General features: G+C 43.9%; 1 protein-coding gene across 1 annotated transcript in view; it reads left to right on the top strand.

Moving 5' to 3' along the window:
* Window positions 1–23,042, top strand: part of DNAH11 (dynein axonemal heavy chain 11) — a 277,792-nt gene that overhangs the window by 71,930 nt on the left and 182,820 nt on the right. The window contains exons 24-29 of the mRNA XM_037890566.2: window positions 1,789–1,911; window positions 2,215–2,337; window positions 2,758–2,982; window positions 4,399–4,490; window positions 7,059–7,185; window positions 10,154–10,303. Of these exons, the coding sequence (XP_037746494.1) occupies window positions 1,789–1,911; window positions 2,215–2,337; window positions 2,758–2,982; window positions 4,399–4,490; window positions 7,059–7,185; window positions 10,154–10,303 (840 nt within the window). The remainder of the gene's footprint in view (window positions 1–1,788; window positions 1,912–2,214; window positions 2,338–2,757; window positions 2,983–4,398; window positions 4,491–7,058; window positions 7,186–10,153; window positions 10,304–23,042) is intronic.

The raw sequence follows: 23,042 nt of genomic DNA, 5'->3' as shown, positions 1-23,042 counted from the left end.
TTCATGAAAGAAATGTACTTACCAAAAGAGGAGGAGAAGTCACAATATGGGGAAGGGAAAATATAATTTACAGAGTATTTGATGCATCCACACAGGGAAGTTCCAATGCAGCACATTGGTGCTCACTGCTATTCACGCTTCTGAACTGTGGGGCGGTGTAGACATAGCTTTTGTCTCCAATCCTGAAAAGATTTACTCATGTGCTGGCATCTATGCACTATAAGTACTACCATTGACTTGAGGACTGGCGCTCAGTTTCCTGCCAGTTCACTCAAACAGTATCTATGCACTGAGTTCAATGGTGAAAATAGTCACGAGAGGACTATAGCTGTGGCTAGTGTGAGGATATTGACTCCTGAGGACACTTAAATCGGATTCTATAAAACCTCAACATAGGTGCTGTTTCTTTATTCTTCTTGATATAGTACTACGTTGAGAATTGCACCACGTTTTAAACACTACAAAAGCCTTGCTTAAATCTTAGACTTTACAGATCTCTAATTTTCCTAACATCTATATAAGGAGAAGTTTTTGAGATTACCTTACATTAAAAGCCTGCTTCAGCCATACTCCACTAGGGAATATGTGTCCATGTTGGGCAGGTATTTCCAAATGAGATGATCTTATTTCCAGTACAGTTGATGGAGCAATACAAAAGCACAGTGGGTATCTGTGGCATTCCAGGGTGCAATCCAGACTCATGAGTGGCTGTGTCACCCCTGCCCTGCGAACTTTGGTGTCTCTCAAGGCTTTGCTACAGTAGCTCCCACCTGGGCTTCTCACAGACAGCCTTCCAGCATGCAGGTAACACCTGAGTCTGTGCATAGCTGCAGCCTGGCAGCCACACATCCGTCACACTCTGGTTTCCACTAGTCTTGGTTACCACTTGTAGGGTGACCTCAACACAATCCCATGATTTCTCCCCAAAACATGTGTTCTGCGCTGTCGACCCCTCTCCTGGGCAGTCCAGTATATTAAGTCCCTTGCTCCTCTAAGGGAATCAATATACAACAGTTTGCTACCCTAAATGGAGTTACTCATACAGCTCACAATGCTGGGTTAGTTTTGATTAAAGAATAAAACAAGTTAATTTAGCTATAAGGAGATAGATTTTAAGGGAGTACAAGTATAAGGAATTAAAGTCAGAAATGGTTACAAGAGAAAGGAAGCTTCCTAGTAAACTTAGCAAACTAGACTTGGCTCAAGTTGAAATCTCTTACCATGTTTCCAGTACCATTGCTGACCAAATTCTCAGGCCAGGATCTGCTCACACAAGCTTGCTTCTTTTGTTGTCTTAGGTGCAAGAGTGAGAGATGGATAGGGAGAGAGAACTTGGGGTGTCTTTGCCCATCACTCTTACAGTTCTGTCTCCTTTTGATGATGCATTTTCCTGAAGGTTACCCCTAGATTACGTTCATTCCCACTGTGAGGATGGAGACAAGGGGTCTGGTGGTGAAAAAGGTTCCAGGCTGTTGTTTGCTAAGATGCAGATTTCTTTGCTCCAGCCACCCTTTCTTGCTAAAGAAGGGCCACTTGAAGGTGATGGCCCAACAGCTTTGATGACATCTGGCTGGATGCGTCAGCTTGTTCTTTGTCTTTGAGAAACATGTTTACCTACTCCCCAGTCTTGTCTGGTAAACACACTTCAATCATGGTTTCAGCTTATGTTCATAATTTTACATATAATGTTGCTACACACATTTCACCATGATATTGACCAGCAAGGTATTAGTTTTAAATGATAACTCACAAGGCATATTTTGTACAAAGATTTTGTTTATTTTACAGGTCAGATTGTCAATAACTGAAGGCACAACCTTAGCAGACTTGCTGGGACTACAGCTGCATAAGGTGGAAGATGAAGTGCGAAGCATTGTTGACAAAGCAGTGAAAGAGCTGAGCACTGAGAAGGTGGGTTAATCCCATTTCTCTTTCTGTTATCCTTTGGCATGACAATCCTTCATATTAATTTACTCATGAACATGGACAAAACTTAGCCATAAATTTCTTTATGGCGGACACACATAGTTTCATGTGACCTAGTTGGAAAGGGATATGTGATGAATGGCAGTAGATGAAAGAGTCTTTAATTGCTTTGCATATGATGTATTTTACAAATACTGCTTTTTGAAATAGAACAGTTTTGTTTTGCAACCTGAGGCATCAAACTTAAGTACTGTATATAAAAGTGTTACCGCTACCGTTTTTAACCAGATTCTTACAGAGATCAGCCAAACATGGGCTAACATGGAGTTCTGCTATGAAGAGCATCACAGAACCAGAACTCCATTATTAAAATCTGATGAACAGCTTTTTGAAGCTTTAGAGAACAACCAGGTAAGACTTTGGTGTATTAATATTACCAGTACATGTATTCTCATTATTCCTGATGCATTTTTAATAGTTTAAACTCACAACTTTTTCTAGAATGTTTATTTACAGTGAATCCTATTTGCCCCAGATGTTAGTCTATAAAATTATATGTATGCTGTTTAACTATATATATCTTAAGGAAAATTTCTGTCTCTGTGTAGGAGTTAGCAAAATTACAGCTCCTTGGTCTTATATTTTCGTAGATTCTTTGAAATCATTTAATAATATGTTGTCCGTTTGCAAGGCTAGAAAATGTCTTGTGCTCTGATATACAATAATAATAAGTTTCAAGAGCATTTGTAAAAGTTTTCTTAGCTATGGCTCCTGTACTTGATAAGTTATTTTGATTACCACTTTTTTGCTGCTCTCCTTCTGTTTTTCTAGGTTCAGTTGCAAACAATTCTGCAAAGTAAGTATGTAGAATATTTCATTGAACAAGTCACAAGCTGGCAAAGGACATTGAATGTGGCAGACTCAGTCATTGTCATTTGGATGGAAGTTCAACGCACATGGTCTCATCAAGAAAGCATCTTCCTTGGCTCGGAAGATATCAGAACCCAGCTGCCTGAAGACGCTAAAAGATTTGATGAAGTTGATGCAGACTTCAAAGTTAGTAGGACATAATTTATCATAATACAGTAAAATGGTTCCTCTTGTCTTTTTATTTTAGGAAAAGTAGAGTGTCCATTATCTTAAATACACATCATAAAATATTATTGGTATTTTAATTATGATGTGTGGATAATTAGACTTCATTAATAATGAATAAGAAGAAAACCAAATATAACAGTGCAAAAAACCTTTATGCTAAGGAGCAGCACACCAGGATCAGCACAGGGGAGAAGAATCCTGATTCAGGCTATATCTGTACTACAACTTCGATGCCAAAATAGCCCTTTTGTGTAGATGGATCATATAGAAGGAGGAGATCTATCCCGCATAGGAACGCTACCTCCCTGAACGACAGTAGCTAGGCTGTCAGGAGACTTCTTCAGTCAGGATAGCTGGAGCCACACTTGGGGTTTTGTCAGAATAAGCTCCATTGATGGGAGGTGGGGGGTAATCTTTTGCACACCCCTGACCAACATAGCTATGTTGGTATAAATTTTGAGTGCAGGCCAGGGCTCAGATAGAGTTCCACGCTGCTTTAGGGGGTAGTGATCTGCTACTGGTCCTTATCAGATAATACCCACATGTTTAAGCATGGAGGAAGAAATTAATGCTCCACCCAACCTCTGCCCCTCTCTGCCCAATCCCATCCACTGGTTTGGGTGACGGAATAGAGCATGTATACAGCACCTGTTTGCCCTATAAACCTGCATCTAAGGTGTGAGGAGTTTTCTCCCCCTTATGGTTATATAGGCAGGGACATAATCCAGTCCATAGTATAGGATGATCGCAAATATTTCCAGTAGCTCAGTGCTGGACAAATTGTAACGCGAAAAGACGTTTAGAATTAGTTTTTTTATCTAATGGATGCATCTTGGTTTAACTGAGATCTGAATCTTTTGGGCTTGATTCTCTGTAGCTCTGGATCTTGTGTAGTCATTTATGCCAGTGCAAAGGAGTTGTAAAACACTGCCATTCTGATTTTGTAGTATTTTATGCTCACTTCTCAGCCTTTTTGTGTAGGTGTGAATGACCACATAAAATCCAAGGCAGTGGAGAATCAGGTCATTTATATTTCAGTCCAAGCAAAGAAACATGATGGGAGTTAACACTTTTCTGCTACTGTTTGTCACTCTTTTTGTTAGAAGGGATCACGTGAAAGTGATCATGAAAGTGCAGCAGAAGTTTCTTTCCACGGGCACAATTGACTTGTAGTGTATTTCTACATTTATTTAATGCTTTTACCTTCAATTTAAAAAGCTATAAAACTAAATAAATAGTTATAAAAATGGAACCAGAAATAAACTAATTAGTACCATTCTCTCCAACTCTTGCGCACCTTTATTAACTCATTTTAGCAAATGGTATGAAAAGGAATTTCTTGGTTTGAATTAACACCTCTTCACTTTCGCACAGGAATTAATGATTGAGACAGCAAATACAAAAAATGTGCTAGAAGCAGCAACCAAACCAAATCTATATGAAAAACTTGAAAGTCTGCAACACAGGTAAAATTGAAGCTATAATTTTGAATATGTTCAAATGTGTAGGTCAGGAACAATCAGTAAAGGAGTGCGGGGAGGCTGCCCTGTGTGTTTGCTCTTTTGTGCAGGTTGACAACAACATACTGTCTTTGAAGACTTAGGGCTTAAGTCAATATAACTTACATCCCTATGGGATGTGAAAAAGCCATCCCCATGAGCGATGCAAGTTACAGGGACCTAAGCGCTGTCCAAACTAGTGCTTTGTCAGGAGGAGACGCTCTTCTGCCGACAGAGTTTCCACCTTTCATGGAGATGAAGTAATTATGCTGACGGGAGAGCGCTCTCCTGTTTGCTTAGAGCATCTTCACCAGAAGCACTACAGTGGCACAGCTGCATCATTGCAGCTGTGCTGATGTAGCACTTCTAGTATAGACTGGCCCTTACTTTAGATCCCAATCATTTCCTTATGCTATCTGGCTGATATTTTATCTATAGTTTCTTCCCATCGTCAGGTGACACTCTGACACTTTAAAAAGAGAGCTTACCATTTGAGGCACTTTTTAAATATTGATGGTTTAGATCGTATAAATTTACCAATTTTTTGTCAGTTTGTTTTTTAAATAGTTTAATTTAGGTCAAATTTCATATCCCCCACCCATCTCTTCCTGGTTGGATCTGAGGGACTGGGAGATTCCTTTTTTCCTTTTCCTTCTCTCTCTCTCTCTCTCTCTCTCTCTGATAATGCTTAGGGCTGGAGATAGTGGACAGTATCCACCATAGAGCCTCCTGGAGCATGTCACTAGGTATGTCTTTAATCTTGCTCCTCCATTAAAGGTTCCAACTCAGGGGGAGCAGTGAAAGCTTGCTTTGATTATAGGGATGCATTTTGGGACGCCAAAATGATTAGCTGCTGGTCTGGTGGTACCGTTGTGGCTAGCACTGATAACAAGCCAGTGGAAGAGGTGGACTGCTTTTTCTGCATAGCCTAAACCAGGGGTTCTCAACCTTTTTCTTTGAGTCCTCCCCCTCCCCCAACAAGCAATAAAAACTCCACATCAGTCACAACTGTTTTTCTGCATATAAAAGCCAGGGCCGGCATTAAGGGGTAGGAAGCAGGGCAGTTGCTCGGGTCCCACATCAGGGGGGCACCGCAAAGCTAAGTTGCTCAGGCTTCAGCTTCAGCTTTGGGTGGTGGAGCTCATGGTCCTGGGCTGCAGTCCCTTGCAGTGAGGCTTTGGCTTTCTGCCCTGGGCCCTAGATCAGTGGTTCTCAAACTAGGGCCGCTGCTTGTTCAGGGAAAGCCCCTGGCAGGCCAGGTCGGTTTGTTTACCTGCCATGTCCACAGGTTCGGCTGATCGCGGCTCCCACTGGCCGTGGTTTGCCGTTCCAGGCCAGTGTGGGCTGCAGGAAGGGCGGCCAGCACATCCCTCGGCCTGCGCCGCTTCCCGCAGCCCCCGTTGGCCTGGAGTTGCGAACCATGGCCAGTGGGAGCTGCGATCGGCCAAACCTGCGGACACGGGAGGTAAACAAACTGGCCCGGCCTGCTAGGGGCTTTCCCTGAACAAGCGGTGGCCCTAATTTGAGAACCACTGCTCTTGAAGGTCTAATGCCCTCCATGCTTGGCAGGCCCCCTAAAACCTGCTCATGGTCCCCTAGGGGGCCCTGGACTCCTGGTTGAGTACCACTGGCCTAAGCAAGGGTTTTTGTTTTTTTTTGTTTTTTTTTCAAAGCAGCCTGAGACTTGAGCAGCTGTCCAGAGCCTCGCTGCCCCTGTCAGTGGCAACATATGCCACTCCTCACATTATAAGAAAAGAGAAACTTGTATTACATCTTCAGAGTAGCAGCCACTTCCCTTTCCCCGGATTTAGTTGCTGGTTGAGGTTAACGGACCACCTCCACCCAAAATTTCCACCTCCCTGATCAACAATACGGTGTCTGTCCCCACCCTGTACTCCTTCAAGTTGGACCCTTTAGGGGAATAAGCTGGAGGGAGACATCCACTTACCCAAAACAGTGTGCCCCCATGGACTTTGCTGATACCTGCCTCCATGCAGCTTGGCTCTTTGGGACTTCCAGGATCACCTGAAAAAGGAGCATGTCCTGGTTCAGTCAGGCAGCATAATGTCTGAGAATTTCCATGGAGGGAAATCTGTAAAGCTGCCACCTGATCATCAATTGCTACCTTTATACAGCACTACAGATTTGGCTTTCATTCCTTGGTCGAGGTATCCTTCAGTAGAAGGGTGCTCCCTGAACCGTTTCACCATACTTACCCTAAAAAAATAAGAGGAAATCTTATTATTCCCTGCTTATCTCTGTCTCTCTACTAATTGCTCCTGAACCAATATAGAAAACTTATCTAGTTTCCTTTCAACAAATGACCTCTTTCCCACCCCATTCCTCCCTGAGAAGTCTTTGGAGTGTTTCTATAATGGCTTCTTCGGGGTCTTTGGTGGTTTATACCACCAAATCTATCCACTTGTAAATACCCACAACTTAATTCTTATTTTGCAACTTCTTAAAAGGAAATTTCCCTTTTTGTCATACAATTCTGAAATGTAAATGTCAGTAACATTTTCTTTTTATTTTCAGGCTTTCTCTTTGTGAAAAAGCTCTTGCTGAGTATTTAGAAACCAAACGCTTAGCTTTTCCTCGGTTCTATTTTGTTTCTTCAGCTGATTTACTTGACATCCTCTCAAAAGGAACACAGCCAAGACAGGTAATATTGCTTGCACATTTTTGCAATTTCATTATGTCCAAAGAAAGACCTTCTCAGTATTAATTGTGAGGTGATAATATATGGCTGCTTGCTCCTTTAAAGTATGATTTCACTGTAAACAAAACATAAATATTTGTAAATAATACAGTCACTGCTTGTTTCTTTGTTTTTTGTGGGGAAAAATTGTAAGTGCTTAAACAGGGTGTCACGTTTTCTGGTATGGCTTACAACAGAGAGTGCCAATCTTAGGTCAGACTGTCAGAAAACAGGGCAGACACTCCAAATTGGTGGAATTTCACTAACCCAGTAACAAATGTGTGCTCTAGATTACTATATTAGTCTCCCCAAGGAGCCACAGACAGTCCCCTTAGGCTCTCCAGCCTCTCTTTACTACCCAGACAAACTGGACTTTGTGATGAAGAGTTATTAAAACTAAAAATCACCTTGCATTAAGTTACTCCCAACCACAAAGAGTTGGTCACTTACCCCAGGTCAATGGATACTCTGGATCTCACATCTAAGATAATGCTGACAGCCAATTTCTCTAGTAAACTAACTAAAGGTTTATTAGCTAAGAAAAAGAAATGAGTTATTGAGAGGTTAAAGCAGGTAAAATACATTAACAAGTGAGTCAAAGTTTGTAAGTACTAAATCTCTGCTATTATTTTGGAATCTGCTAGTTTTTCATAAGTCTCTCAGGGTTACCTACAGAATAGCTCTAGGGATCTCTGTCCAATCATTCAGTATTCCACCATGTCAGAATCCATCAGTCCAGAGATACAGGATCACTTGTTTCAGAGTAGCAGCTGTGTTAGTCTGTATCCGCAACAAAAAGAAAAGGAGTACTTGTGTCACCTTAGAGACTAACAAATGTATTTGAGCATAAGCTTTCGTGAGCTACATCCGATGAAGTGAGCTGTAGCTCACGAAAGCTTATGCTCAAATACATTTGTTAGTCTCTAAGGTACCACAAGTACTCCTTTTCTTTTTGAGAATCACTTGTATAGCTGCCTTCCCCAGAAAGCAATCTGGCTAGTGTCTCCATCACAGCATGGGTTTTTCCTTTCTGTTGACTAAACACAGACTATGTCTGTGGATTTCCCATTGTCGGACACAATGGCCCATGCTTTGAAATTAGCATGCTTCTTCATTTACAGTTCCAAGGCACCAATTCTTTTTATGTATGTATCAGTAATTGGGTTGCACATCAGTGTATTTATTTACAGCAGTCCAAACAATGTTTCATTAGTTTTCATGAAGTTTTTACACATTAAGTAAATTCTCATCCTAATACTAATGCACCTTTGATCTAGGTTTCAGAGGGGTTGCCGTGTTAGTCTGTATCAACAACAAGGAGTCCTTGTGGCACCTTAGAGACTAACAAATTTATTTGGGCATAAGCTTTCATGGGCTAAAACCAACATAAATTTGTTAGTCTCTAAGGTGCCACAAACTACTCGTTGTTTTTTTTTTTTTTGATCTAGGATTACCTAATTACAGGATATACTTTACATGTAGTTACATTAATGTGATAACAGACAACAGAATACAGATAGGCAAAAACAATACAATCAAATCTCCTTTTGATTTATTCTAACAAATGAATTGGCTTGAACGCACAATGACCTTTTAGGATTTCTTTGATATTTACATACACCGTATTGCTCTAGCCTGAGCTGGCTGTCTGCTAGACAGCATCATGCAGGGAGAAATGAAACAATCTTCAAGGGAGGAAGTGTTTCAAGTGCTGTGCCTTCTCTTACAGGAAATATTACAGATGGCATGTGCACAATATCTCATAGAAAGTCAAAGATGGAAAAGACCTATGAGATCATCAAGTCCATCCTGCCTGTGGCCCAGCATTTGTTAGAGATCAAATCTCAGGCATGCCACTTGTAACAATGACAAGTAGCGCTGAAAGATCTATGGTGTTTGTTATATTGTCACGGATTGAGCTTCTGACTATTGTACTTGGAATGTTTTTGTAACCATGACTCTGTTTGCTCCCCTCAAACAGTAATCTGCCAGGTTGTGTGACAGCTAAAGGCTCATTTATATTGAAGCATCTGCACTTGAATATTATTCAGAAGCTTTACATCACCTTATCTACAAGCCAGATGACATCCCAGTAGTGACCATTCCTGCTGCAGCCATTAATTCTCAGGGTATCAGAATTATTTCTGTGCCTTAGGTGCAGCATTTTTAGAAGGGATATGATGCCTAAAGCAAGGAATAATACTTTAGCAAAGAATAAAGGACTCATGAGACTCAAATAATGATCTTTTAAAAAATACAATCATAAATTCTCATAGCCTCCTTACATAACTAAATCTTAGGGACCTGTATCATCCTTAAAACTGCACACTCCAGTAGAGAGACCACTGCCACTGAATTGCCCACTCATGGTAGGATTGTGGCATACGGGCAGGGCAGTGAGGAAGTTTTTGCACTACTACGTCTCACGCCACATTTATTTTGTGGACAGTGAACTTCAGTCTCCCTGGCTGTCAGGCTGGCACTTTTCTCCCAGGAGCACGGAATGTCTCTTAAGCAAAGCATTCAAATATAGGCCTAGGATCCTGATCTTGCATTCAGGTCTTTGTGGGCAGAGCTCTGCACCTGTGTGGCGTCCTACTGAAGTTAGCTCCCAGCGTAACTTAGAGTAACCGCAAGGCTTCCACAATGTTATGGAGAATTTGGTCTTTATTTCTTGATTATCTTTAAGATCTAAGACCAAAATGCTGGTCCAGTGCTGCTGTCCTGTTTAACTCCTGCTAAGATCAATGCAAGTTCTGTGTGTTGAAGGCCTGGAGAATCAGGCTTGTATGCAATTGGGGTGGGTGGGGGGGAAGAGCGAGAGAATGCTTATTTACTTACGTGTCTTAATCCACATAAAGATAAATAAAGAAAATCTGAACAAATGTCTGGTGGTTGATTTTCTTAAACATGTTATATTGTCTGGGAACAGGTGACCCGTCATCTTACCAAACTTTTCGACAACATTGCTGATCTTCAATTTCAAGATAATAAAGAGAAATCTACACATATTGCACTGGGGATGTACAGCAAAGAAAAGGAATATGTTCCATTCCATGCAGAATGTGAATGCGTTGGTCAGGTACATTGTGTTGTTTAAACTTCCTTTGAGGGCATTTTTTTTCTCTTTGGAGTTGGAGGAGAGGCTAAGTGAATATTCTCTTCTGCTAAACTTACTGGATATTTGGGGGGAAGTACACTGGGTGATGATGGGCACCATATAAAAACATAGGAAACCCAATGTAGAAAAAGGAACACTGCTCCCTGCCTGCAGAGTAGCAGGGCTGGCCCATCTGTGTTCAATTAATTACTTTCTCCTTTTTCCTCTTGTAAATTGAGGGTTCAGGGAGAGGGCTGCCAATGGGAGGAGGTCAGAGGAGAAATCAGCTGTATATTGTGTTTGTTTGAGACTGTGCTTAGATGGAAGGGTTCTTGTGGTGTTTTCTTAACATTAAAATGCACCTCACAGGTGTTGAGATTCTGTTCAGAAGGTGACGGTCACGTGATCAGTCTAACACAGATTAACCTGTCACACTTTTTTTCCTGAATATTAAAAGATATAGACGGTGGGGGAGGACGCAGTAGCAGCATTTTGCGCTCTCTCATCAGCAATGATCATGGACTCATAAATGATGATGGCTGAAAAGATGTCCTGGGTTTGGACTCCAACTGGTAGCATGGAGCAAGATTTTCCCCTACATGGTTGCTTTTCAAGGGTTTTTTCCTAATTTCTTCTTAAACACTTCTAGTGACAGCGTCTATAATACTTCTCTAGGCAAAGCATTCAGTTGCTCTCTTGAATACTGACTGCACCGGTTCACAAATCAGTACTAAACACAATCCTGATAGCATGGAAAACTCCCTTTTAATTAGTGAGCTGTAAAGCAAGAGAGTGGCAACCACAGAATGTTCTGTGGATTCACTTTCTGATGTGAAGAGCCTTCCAAACATTGATGGTTGTGGGTTTTTTGTTTAATTTCTGTGTTCCATTCCGTTTTAATATACGATTAAGGTCATAGGATTGATGAGGGAAGGATTATGGAAAGGAATGAACCAAATCACAAAAGATTGTATGTATAAGTTTCCCATGGAAGGTTCTGAAAGCCATGTATCTGCGTTGTTCAAAATTAGATTGGATGGTGCATCTTTTCACCTTTACCCTCGGGTATCTATAAAACCTATTTTGCAGGGACAAAAATAGAACTCCTCTAGCATCTTTTTTAAAATTACACCAGTGTGGCGGTTCAATGACAAGACGGAACACAGCTTTTAGCGAGCAAGCGAGCTGGTCTGCTAACGGGCTTCTGCCTGTCAGCTTTCCACCTTCCCCTTTATTCTCTCTCTCCCCCCGCGCATTACATTCTCCAACAGATAAAAGGAATACGCTGGCTTTGTTTAACATTCTTATTTACCAATTTCTATCTACCGCATTCCTTGCTCTCAGGCCTTGAGCCCAGTCCTGGGAGGCTTCCCACGGTTCAGGTCATTTGGGTGAGATTCCAAGGTTGATGCCCTTGAGAGGAGCTGTGTGTGCACAGGTCCAGCACAACACTCCGGGTGTGCCCTGAATGTTGCCAAGCGCATAAACCTTGTATGAATCCTACACACCAGTACAGAACTTTAATTATTGATGACATAGCCTCTTCACCAACATAAGCTTAGGATGGGTGCTGTACAGTTTTTCCCACTGGAGACATGGGCCTCCACAAACACATTTGATATTTATGGACCCTCTCTGAGTGTTGGTACTCAGACAGATTGTGTTTGGATGGCTTTAGCTCTTTTAACAAAGGGTACCTTCACTGGAATCTAAGGGCCAAGCAACCATGAGATCATTTGTGCAAGAAATGTATCATATAAAGCTGTCTCTTGGTTGGTAGTTAAAAGATATTACCTCTCCCACCTTATCTTGCTAATATACTGCGACCAACACAGGTACTGTAACTCTTCGTTCTTCTTTGAGTGATGGTCCCTGTATGGATTCCAGATGTGGGTGTGCATGCGCCCCGTGTTCCGGAACCAGAACTTGTTCATAGTAGTGTCCATTGACTCGCACGTGTGTTGGCTGCGTGGTGTGTCTGAGGCTTTAAGAGGCTGTGTGGGTTGACGCCACTCCAGTTCCCTCTTACCGCCACATGACCAGAGTCAGCATCCCTGTTCCTCAGTGCTCTTACCTTGCTAGTGGAACTCTTTGTCCATTCTTGCCTTCTGTGCATAGTTTTCCAGTTTTTTCTAGTTGTATACAGTCATTAGTTGTTTGTTCTGCTGTTGGATTTCTTCCCCTCAAGGGGTGTCCCTGTGCACACATCCTGCCCTTCTGGGGTCTATGTCCTGGCAGGCCGGCTTCAAGAACTGTGCTTCATGCCTGTGTTCCTTCTCTGTGACAAGCACCACCGTTGCCTCTATTCCTTTGGCAATGTCCACATCGTCGCCCACTGCTCCATCTGCCACTCAGTCCTGCCTCACACTCAGGAAGCCAGAGAACTCCGCCTCCACAAGTATCTGATGGATGAAGCTATGTGCCCACGTGCACAATTGGAACCGGGACCAGCAGATCCACTGGAACTGTGACCGTCACCACTAGTGAGAGCCCCGCCTCCCTCCCATGCGCCACTGCCCGTGGTACCGCTACAACTGCAGAAACACCGTGCACATTAGAAGCGTAGCCATGGGCATAAGGGTCGTGGCCCTGCCCGTGCTCCACCCTGAGGACCTGCTTCCACTTGTCCTCTTTCCCCGAGGCCCCACCCTTGCTCCACATCTTCCCATCCCCTCTCTGCCCTCATGGGGGCTTTGGGGGAGGGGGTGAAGAGGCATGTGCAAATGGTGAGTGGCCGGGCAGGTGGGAAGATCGGGGGGGGGGCAAAGAGGTGTGAGAGGTCAGCGGGGGGCCTTGGGAGAAGGGGCCATGTAGGGCCGGTGGTGGAGTGTGGGCATGGCTTCAGAGGGAGGGGGCCAAGCAGGGGTGGGCCTCGGTGCAGGGCCATGGTCTGGGGCCATGGTCCGCGCACATCCAGCCTCCCCAAATGGAGGAATCACGTGCCACCCATGGTCAGGGCCCTCCCGGACTGCTCTCCTGATACATGAGGCCATCCTCTACCCAGCCCAGGCAGTCTGGCACACCCCGGCTTCCTGTGCTCCCACCCTGAAGCACGCTGAATGCCGCTACTTCCTCTTATCTAAAGGTATGGATTTCCTATTCACTCATCCCCCTCCCAGTTCGCTTGTGGTCCATGCGGCGACCGAGCATGCCCGACAGCAACACCTCAAGACCACTCCTCCAGTCTGGGTGGCAAAGAAGTTGGACTTTTTGGGGTGCAAGATTTACTTCCCTGAGGACCTCCAGTTTCATATAGTCAATTACCAGCCATCTTGGCAAAATATGATTTCCTATCCTATTCTAAGCTAGCGGAGTTCCAGCCCTTCCTTCTGGTGGACAAACAGCAGGACTTGCAGGTGTTACTTGATGAGGGTAAGCTCATCGCCAAGGTGGCCCTTCAGGCTGCAAGTCAATACCCTTGACACTGCATCCTACGCTCTGGCAACTGGTGTCGTGCTCCGCCGGAATTCTTGACTCCAGTCCTCCAGCTTCCTTAAGGAGGTCCAGACAACCCTTGAGGACCTCTCCTTTGACAACCACAAGCTTTTCAGCCACAAGATGGACAAATCCTTCCACTCTTTTAAAGAATTCCCATGCCACTGTACGTTCACTCAGCATTTACACGCTGGCTCCGACCTACTGACATCAGAGACTGTCTTTCCACCCCCATCTCTGATCCACCTACCAGCCCTACTTCCAAAACCCATGGAAGGCCTCTCGCCATTGCCAACATACCCAATGACCCCATTATTCTGCCACTTCCACCGCCTCGGCCCAACTTCACTGTCATCCAAGCAGTCCTTTTGATTCCCCCTTCAAGACCCATGAACCACCTCACACCCTTCCTGCAGCATGCCATATCATCTTCGGGGGCTGTCTTGCCGTGTTCACCCACAATTGGGGCAAGATCACCACTGATCAATGGGTACTTGACGTCATCTGTCAGGTACTAGATAGAGTTTCACTCGTTCCCCCCCCCACCCATGTCACCCACCCGTTGTGGGGATCCTTCCTGTCTTAGTTTCTTCTAAGAAGAGGCACAGACACTCCTCTGGAAGGGCTCCGTCGAATGCATCCGCCACCGTTACCATGGCCGTGGATTCTATTCCCCTTATTACTTCGTGCCGCCAAAGGGCAAAGTCGCCTCATACATGACTTCGCCAGTGCCTTTCCCTCCTTGGCCGCATGGCAGCCTGCACCTCCATTACTCCTCGTGCCTGCCTGCATATGTGCTGCCTCTAACTGTAGCTCCAGTAGATTTACAAGCCTCAGGTGGACCACTTGGGCAGGCATATTCTGCTTCCCCCCTTCTGTTCTAGCTTCCCTCACGTGGTGGACCAACCCATCCAAGGTCCTCGATGGCATCCTGTTCGCTCTCCCCGCACCACTCTCGCCACGGACATCTCCCTTGTTGGGTGGGGTGCTCATCTGGAGGGCTGTTTGGCTCAAGGCATCTGGACACTGCAAGTAGCATGGATGCACATCAATATGTTGGCATTTCAGGCTGCCCACCTGGCCTGTCAGGCGTTCCTGCCCCTTATCAGATCCTGCCACATTCAACTGAGCTTAAGAACAGGTTTGCAGAGTTGGAAAATGAAGAAGGGGCTCAGCAGGTAGTCACTGAAGGTAGACGGGCAAGGAAGAAGAGAAGAGTGGCTAGTCCTATAGGAAAAGGGGAAGTGTCACTGGAGACTACACCAAATATGAGCCCCAGGAGGATACAGGATGTGCTGAAGAGGATTACAAGGGAGAATAGGAATGGAAAGAACTTGCAGCCAGAGGGAACAGGGGATAGACTGGAGAATAGCACCGTCACCTGGAAAAGGCAGGTCTATGTGATCGGGGACTCTTTACTGAGAAGAATAGACAGGCTTGTAACCAGAGCTGATCCAGAGAATAGAAGGGTGTGCTGTCTTCCAGGTGCTAAGATACAGGATGTAGACCTGAGGTTGAAAAGGATCCTAAAGGGAGCAGGAAAGAATCCCCTAATTATCCTTCATGTGGGAACAAATGATACGGCTAGATTCTCGCTGGAAAGTATTAAGGGAGACTATGCTAGGCTGGGGAAGACACTTAAGGAAATCGAGGCTCAGGTGATCTTTAGTGGGATTCTGCCTGTTCCTAGAGAAGGGCAACAAAGGTGTGACAAGATTATGACCATCAACAGATGGCTTAGGCAGTGGTGCTATAAGGAGGGCTTTGGGATGTATGGCCACTGGGAAGCATTCATGGACAGAGGACAGTTCTCTCAGGATGGACTTCATCTGAGTAGGGAAGGAAATAGACTTCTAGGATGGAGGCTGGCACAACTGATTAACAGAGCTTTAAACTAGGAATTTGGGGGAGATGGTGGGGAGATGTCCAGGTAATCTCCATGCCGGATTTTAGCATTGTGAGGGAAGAAAACGAAGTAAGAAAGGATACAGCCGTGGGTAGGAGAATGTATATAAGGAGGAAGGGCAGTGTGGATTCCAGTCTAATAGGTTATACTGGCTGTAGAATGACCGTGCCTAATAGGGTACAGAATGTGAGCGAGGCCAAACAGCAAAAAATAAGATGTTTGTACACCAGTGCGAGGAGCCTCAGTAACAAAATAGAGGAACTAGAGCTACTGGTGCAGGAAGTGAAACCAGATATTATAGGGATAACAGAAACATGGTGGAATAGTAGTCATGACTGGACTACAGGTATTGAAGGGTATGTGCTGTTTAGGAAAGACAGAAATAAAGGTAAAGGTGGTGGAGTAGCATTGTATATCAGTGATGAGGTAGAATTTAAAGAAATATGGAATGGATAAGACAGAGTCCGTCTGGGTAAAAATTACATTGGGGAAGAAAACTACTAGAGCCTCCCCTGTGATCATGCTTGGGGTGTGCTATAGACCGCCGGGATCTAATTTGGATATGGATAGAGCCCTCTTTAATGTTTTTAATGAAGTAAATACTAATGGAAACTGTGTGATCATGGGAGACTTTAACTTCCCAGATATAGACTGGAGGACGAGTGCTAGTAATAATAGTAGGGTTCAGATTTTCCTAGATGCGATAGCTGATGGATTCCTTCATCAAGTAGTTGCTGAACCAATTAGAGGGGATGCCATTTTAGATTTGGTTTTGGTGAATAGTGAGGACCTCATAGAAGAAATGGTTGTAGGGGACAATCTTGGTTCAAGTGATCATGAGCTAATTCAGTTCAAACCTAAAGGAAGGATAAACAAAAATAAATCTGCAACTAGGGTTTTTGATTTCAAAAGGGCTGACTTTCAAAAATTAAGGAAATTAGTTAGGGAAGTGGATTTACCTGAAGAACTTATGGATCTAAAGGCAGAGGAGGCCTGGGATTATTTAAATCAAAGTGGCAGAAGCTAACTGAAGCCTGCATCCCAAGAAAGGGGAAAAAATTCATAGGCAGGAGTTGTAGACCAAGCTGGATGAGCAAGCATCTCAGAGAGGTGATTAAGAAAAAGCAGAAAGCATTTAATATTTAATACAGGGAGTGGAAGATGGGAGGGATCAGCGAGGAAAGCTACCTTATTGAGGTCAGAACATGTAGGGATAAAGTGAGACAGGCTAAAAGTCAAGTAGAGTTGGACCTTGCAAAGGGAATTAAAACCAATAGTAAAAAGTTCTACAGCCATATAAATAAGAAGAAAACCAAAGAAAGAAGACATGGGACCGCTAAACACTGAGGATGGAGTGGAGGTCAAGGATAATCTAGGCATGACCCAATATCTAAACAAATACTTTGCCTCAGTCTTTAATAAGGCTAAAGAGGATCTTAGGGATAATGGTAGCATGACAAATGGGAATGAGGATATGGAGGTAGATATTACCATATCTGAGGTAGAAGCGAAACTCTAACAGCTTAATGGGACTAAATCGGGGGGCCCAGATAATCTTCATCCAAGAATATTAAAGGAATTGGCACATGAAATTGCAAGCCCATTAGCAAGAATTTTTAATGAATCTGTAAATTCCGGGGTTGTACCTTATGACTGGAGAATTGCTAACATAGTTCCTATCTTTAAGAAAGGAAAAAAAAAGTGATCCGGGTAACTAGAGGCCTGTTAGTTTGACATCTGTAGTATGCAAGGTCTTGAAAAAAATTTTGAAGGAGAAAGTAGTTAAGGACATTGAGGTCAATCGTAAATGGGACACAATACAACATGGTTTTACAAAAGGTAAATCGTGCCAAACCAACCTGATCTCCTTCTTTGAGAAAGTAACAGGTTTATTTAGACAAAGGAAATGCAGTGGATCTAATTTACCTAGATTTCAGTAAGGCATTTGATACCGTGCCACATAGGGAATTATTAGTTAAATTGGAAAAGATGGGGATCAATATGAAAATTGAAAGGTGGATAAGGAATTGGTTAACAGGGAGACTACAGCTGGTCCTGCTGAAAGGTGCACTGTCAGGCTGGAGGGAGGTTATCAGTGGAGTTCCTCAGGGATCAGTTTTGGGACCAATCTTATTTAATCTTTTTATTACTGACCTCGGCACAAAAAGTGGGAGTGTGCTAATAAAGTTTGCAGATGATACAAAGCTGGGAGGTATTGCCAATTTAGAGAAGGCCTGGGAAATCATACAGGAAGATTTGGATGACCTTGTAAACTGGAGTAATAGTAATAGGATAAAATTTAATAGTGAGAAGTGTAAGGTTATGCAGTTAGGGATTAATAACAAGAATTTTAGTTATAAGCTGGGGACGCATCAATTAGAAGTAATGGAGGAGGAGAAGGACCTTGGAGTATTGGTTGATCATAGGATGACTATGAGCCGCCAATGTGATGTGGCCGTGAAAAAAGCTAATGCGGTCTTGGGATGCATCAGGCGAGGTATTTCCAGTAGAGATAAGGGGGTTTTAGTACCGTTATACAAGGCACTGGTGAGACCTCATCTGAAATACTGTGTGCAGTTCTGGTCTCCTATGTTTAAGAAGGATGAATTCAAACTGGAACAGGTACAGAGAAGGGCTACTAGGATGATCCGAGGAATGGAAAGCCTGTCTTATGAAAGGAGACTCAAGGAGCTTGGCTTGTTTAGCCTAACTAAAAGAAGATTGAGGGGAGATATGATTGCTCTCTATAAATATATCAGAAGAATAAATACCGGAGAGGGAGAGGAATTATTTAAGCTCAGTGCCAATGTGGACACAAGAACAAATGGATATAAGCTGGTCATTGGGAAGTTTAGACTTGAAATTAGACGAAGGTTTCTAACCATCAGAGGAGTGAAGTTTTGGAATAGCCTTCCAAGGGAAGCAGTGGGGACAAAATATCATCTGGCTTTAAGATTAAACTCGATAAGTTTATGGAGGAGATGGTATGATGGGATAACATGGTTTTGGTAATTAATTGATCTTTAAATATTCATCGTAAATAGGCCCAATGGCCTGTGATGGGATGTTAGATGGGGTGGGATCTGAGTCACTACAGAAAATTCTTTCCTGGGTATCTGGCTGGTGAATCTTGCCTATATGCTCAGGGTTTAGCTGATCACCATATTTTGGTTCAGGAAGGAATTTTCCTCCAGGGCAGATTGGAAGAGGCCCTGGAGGTTTTTTGCCTTCCTCTGCAGCATGGGGCACGGGTCACTTGCTGGAGGATTCTCTGCTTTTTGAAGTCTTTAAACCACGATTTGAGGACTTCAATAGCTGAGACATAGGTGGGAGGTTTATTGCAGGAGCGGGTAGGTGAGATTCTGTGGCCTGCGTTGTGCAGGAGGTCGGACTAGATGATCATAATGGTCCCTTCTGACCTTAGTATCTATGAAACTGCTGTCCAACAAAATGGTGATTGTATAGTTCAACAAGCAAGGCAGTGCCCGGTCCCCCTCCCTCTGCACGGAGGCCATCCTCCTCCTGAACTGGTGCCTCAGGCACAAGGTCACCCTCCATGCCATGCACGTCCCAGGCACCAGCAACTCTCTGGCAGACATGCTCAGCAGGTCCTTCTATGCAAATCACGAGTATAAGCTCCATGAACCCATGCTTTGCTTGGTCTTTTGCCAATGGGGCATACCAGGCGACAGCCACAAACCACAAATATCCCCTTTTCTGCTCCAGAGGAGCCCTTGGACCGGGATCACAGGGTGATACCTTCTCCTTCCCTGGACCACCGAACTCTGCTATACCTTCCTGCCCATTTCCCTGCTCCTGCAAGTCCTGCACAAGGTGCGATGGGATCATGCTACCGTCAGTCTCATAGCCTCCTCCTGACCTTGCCAGTATTGGTTCACCATCTCCTCCACCTCTTCACTTGCCCCCTAAATCTGCCTTCCCACCCTCCTGAATCTTCTCTCACAGGCATACAGCTCCACCTCACGGCCTGGTATTTGGATGAGGCTCACGTGTAGACAGGGAGTGCTCTGCCCCTGTGCACAACATCCTCACTACAGCAGTTGGCCATCTATTAGATCCCGCTACCAAGCTAAATGATGACACTTCACCAGCTGGGTGCACCACCACCACCACTATCCTCTGGACTTCCATCTCCATTCCCATGCTCCTGGCCTACCTTCTGCACCTTTGACAGATGGGCCTCACACATTCCTCTGCCCACGTCCACCTGGCAACATGCAGTGCCTTTCTCCCCACTGTGGATGGGTTTTCCATCTTCACTCACCCAAGCACTGCCCACTTCTTTCACAGTCTTCTAAATGCCTTCCCATCCATGTGGAAGCCTACCTCCTCTTAGGACCTGAATCTCATCCTCCCTGCCCTCACTAAACCATCCTTGTACATGCATCGAAGTAGGTATTCACCCACAAAAGCTTATGCTCCAATACGTCTGTTAGTCTAAAAGGTGCTACAGGACTCTTTTGCCACTTAAACCATTCTTCTCAGCCATCTTATCCTGCTCTGTCACCCATCTTGCCATGAAAATGATCTTTTTGGTGGCTATCACCTCAGCACGGTGGGTTAGTGAGCTAGCAGCATAATGACCAGCCTGCCCTTTACTCTCTTTCACAAAGTGCAAGGAAACTGTCCTGCACCCCAAATTTCTCCCCAAGATGGCCTCCCTGTTCCACCTAAACCAGTGCATACACCTCCCAATCTTCTACCCTAATCTGCACATCTCCCCCAGGGCACAAACACTGCACTTTCTCGATGTCTGCCAGGCACTGGCCTTTTATCTCCATCGCACCCGTACCTTCCATGTCTCGCCCTGGCTCTTCCTCACCATCGTGGAGTACTGCCGGGGCCATGCCCTCTCCTTGCAACACCTCTCCAAATGGCTCTTCCGTTGTACTGAGGAACAGTAGGTACTCTCTCACATTTCTCTCCCCCGCCCCTGGAGTCATAGCCCACTCCACGTGGGTGCTTGTGGCCATGTTGGCCTTCCTCATGAGCATACTGTGGCAGGACACCCCTGTGGCGGATGCAGCAGTCGGCCATGCCATCCTACAGACTGCTTGCAAGTCTGTGAACCCACCTCCACGCTAAGCACTGCTTGCTACTCTCCCACATCTGGAATCCATATAAGGACCATTACTCGAAGAAGAAGAGCAGGTTACTTACTGTAACTGGAGGTTCTTCAAGATGTGTGGTCCCTATTTGGATTCCAGTACCTGTCCTCCATACCCTCTGCTGCTGACTCCCATTGTTTGTGGGTAAGAGGGACCTGGAGCGGCATCGACCCGCTCAGCCTCTTAAAACCTTGGATGTGCCATGTGGTCAATGCACGATGCACATACGGGTCAATGGACATTTCTACGAACAGTTCTAGCTCCAGCACATGGTATGCATGAACACCCACATCTGGAATCCAAATAGGGACCACACATCTTGAAGAATTTTCAGTTACAGTAAGTAATCTCCTCTTCCTGAGCATACTTATTGACATTTATGTTCCAACATATATTTAATAGTAGAAAGTAGGAAGACCTGCTGTGTTTAGACACTTGGGGCTATCGAAAAGACAGGTTATGTTACATTAGATGTCTGGGAAACCTAATAACACCGCATGTGCTGTCAAAAAAATATGCACCATAAATTTTGAGCCCAGCGGCTCTGAGTAAAGGCAAGTATGGGCAACAAATAAAAAATGAGTCAAGGTAAGAGAGCCCAAAAACAAAAGGGACAAATGCAAAGTAGAAGCTACTTGTGTGTTGTTTGTGCACAAAAACTACTTTTGGTTATGTGGTTAGTATGAAAAGGAGAGTTACAACAAGATGGAAAGCCTGCTTCGGTCAACTACTTTAGAGAAATTAATCTTCATGTGATTCTGCAATGCTATCGAGATCAATTTCTGTCTGGGTTTCCAGCCATGTAACTGTTTTTGGGACAGTTTCAACTTGGAAATCCACATATCTCAAGGCTTTCTACACGTCTTTTTTTTTTCTTCTTTTTTTTTGGATTTCAAATACCCTTGTTCCTTATTTATTTAGAACAGATCCTTTTCTCTCTCATTGTCCCTTGTTAGATTTGCGTGTGTGTAACCCTAATCTGCTGATAGGGAAACAAGCACATTTAATCAAAATATCTGTCTTGATCTTTTAATTTTTGCAAAAATTGGAGAAACGTCACCATATAAGCCACTTATTGATCAAAATGCATTGTTATCTCCTTTCTCATCAGTGTGCTGCCTGGAAGGAGAGAGAAGTAGTTAGTTGATTCTATCTCAACCTTTATGTCAGTCATTTTCTTTTTCATTTATTGTTAGAGGCTCTCCCCTGCCTTTTGTGGTGTGGATTGGCAGATGGTGTTGCCTTAATGAGGGATCCTTGTTCATGTCCTGGCCCAGTTTCCTTCATCTCTCCATTTTCTCACTTCTTATCCCTTTCTGTTTCTGTTCTCTTTTTGTTTTGGTTGAGTGTTGTGATATTTTTTTCCCTCCCTCTCTTCCTTGGTGATAGCCTCCCCATTTTCCTTCCAGGGCAGTTTTCCTTCCTTGTTCTCTACTCACAGAAACTTACATGCCGCTCAGAGAAGCCGTTTCCATTAAGGATTCCCTGGGCTGCTGCATGAGCCTGTAGCCCTGTATATGTGAGCTGTTCTTGCTGCCAAACACATTATGGGAGCTTCCATGAAACAAATATAGGGAAAGTAGGTGGTTTTCATAAAGCAGTGGCTGGGAAGGGATGGGGACAGGATGGATCGAAGGTCATGCAGCTTTCTGAGGTAAGTTTGTGCTATTTCCTTCTACTTCTCCCCACACCTTACTTAGACAGGCACCAGTCAAACTGGAAAATACTGTTGCACACCCTGAAACCTTTAAACAATATTTTGTGTCTTCAATTAGCGATCATGTATACTTGGCAAGGAAAGTTGAAATGACACTTGACACTGCATAATCTGTAAATACAAACAGAACATGTAAGCAAATATTAGTCTGCGATCAAACTTAATTTTAAGCCTTTTATCGCAGCCAAAAATAATCTTCTTTCAGTAAGGTTAAATTTCAGACAATCAGGTTAAATTCCTTAATGCTACTGAAACTGAGAAATGAAAACCAAGGAGACAAATAACTATTAGCTAAAACTACAAGCACTAATTTAAAGAAAGTTATGTTTTCCAACTGAAGAAAAAATACATAGTTCTTGTTAAATATACACCATAATTCTTGTAAATGTGTTTAATTTTAGGGGGAAATGTATGTGACTAGAATGCTTCACCTATATTTGGTGTTCTTATGGTTATGTTCCTTTTTTTTGTACAGGAGGCTGCCAAGATCTATAGCACCAGTTTTTCGGCCGAATATTTTGACTGGTTTTCTAA

This window comes from Chelonia mydas, chromosome 2 (assembly GCF_015237465.2).
Source record: "Chelonia mydas isolate rCheMyd1 chromosome 2, rCheMyd1.pri.v2, whole genome shotgun sequence".
In the NCBI taxonomy this organism is placed as follows: Eukaryota; Metazoa; Chordata; order Testudines; family Cheloniidae; genus Chelonia; species Chelonia mydas.
This window is presented reverse-complemented; position numbering and strand designations above follow the sequence as displayed.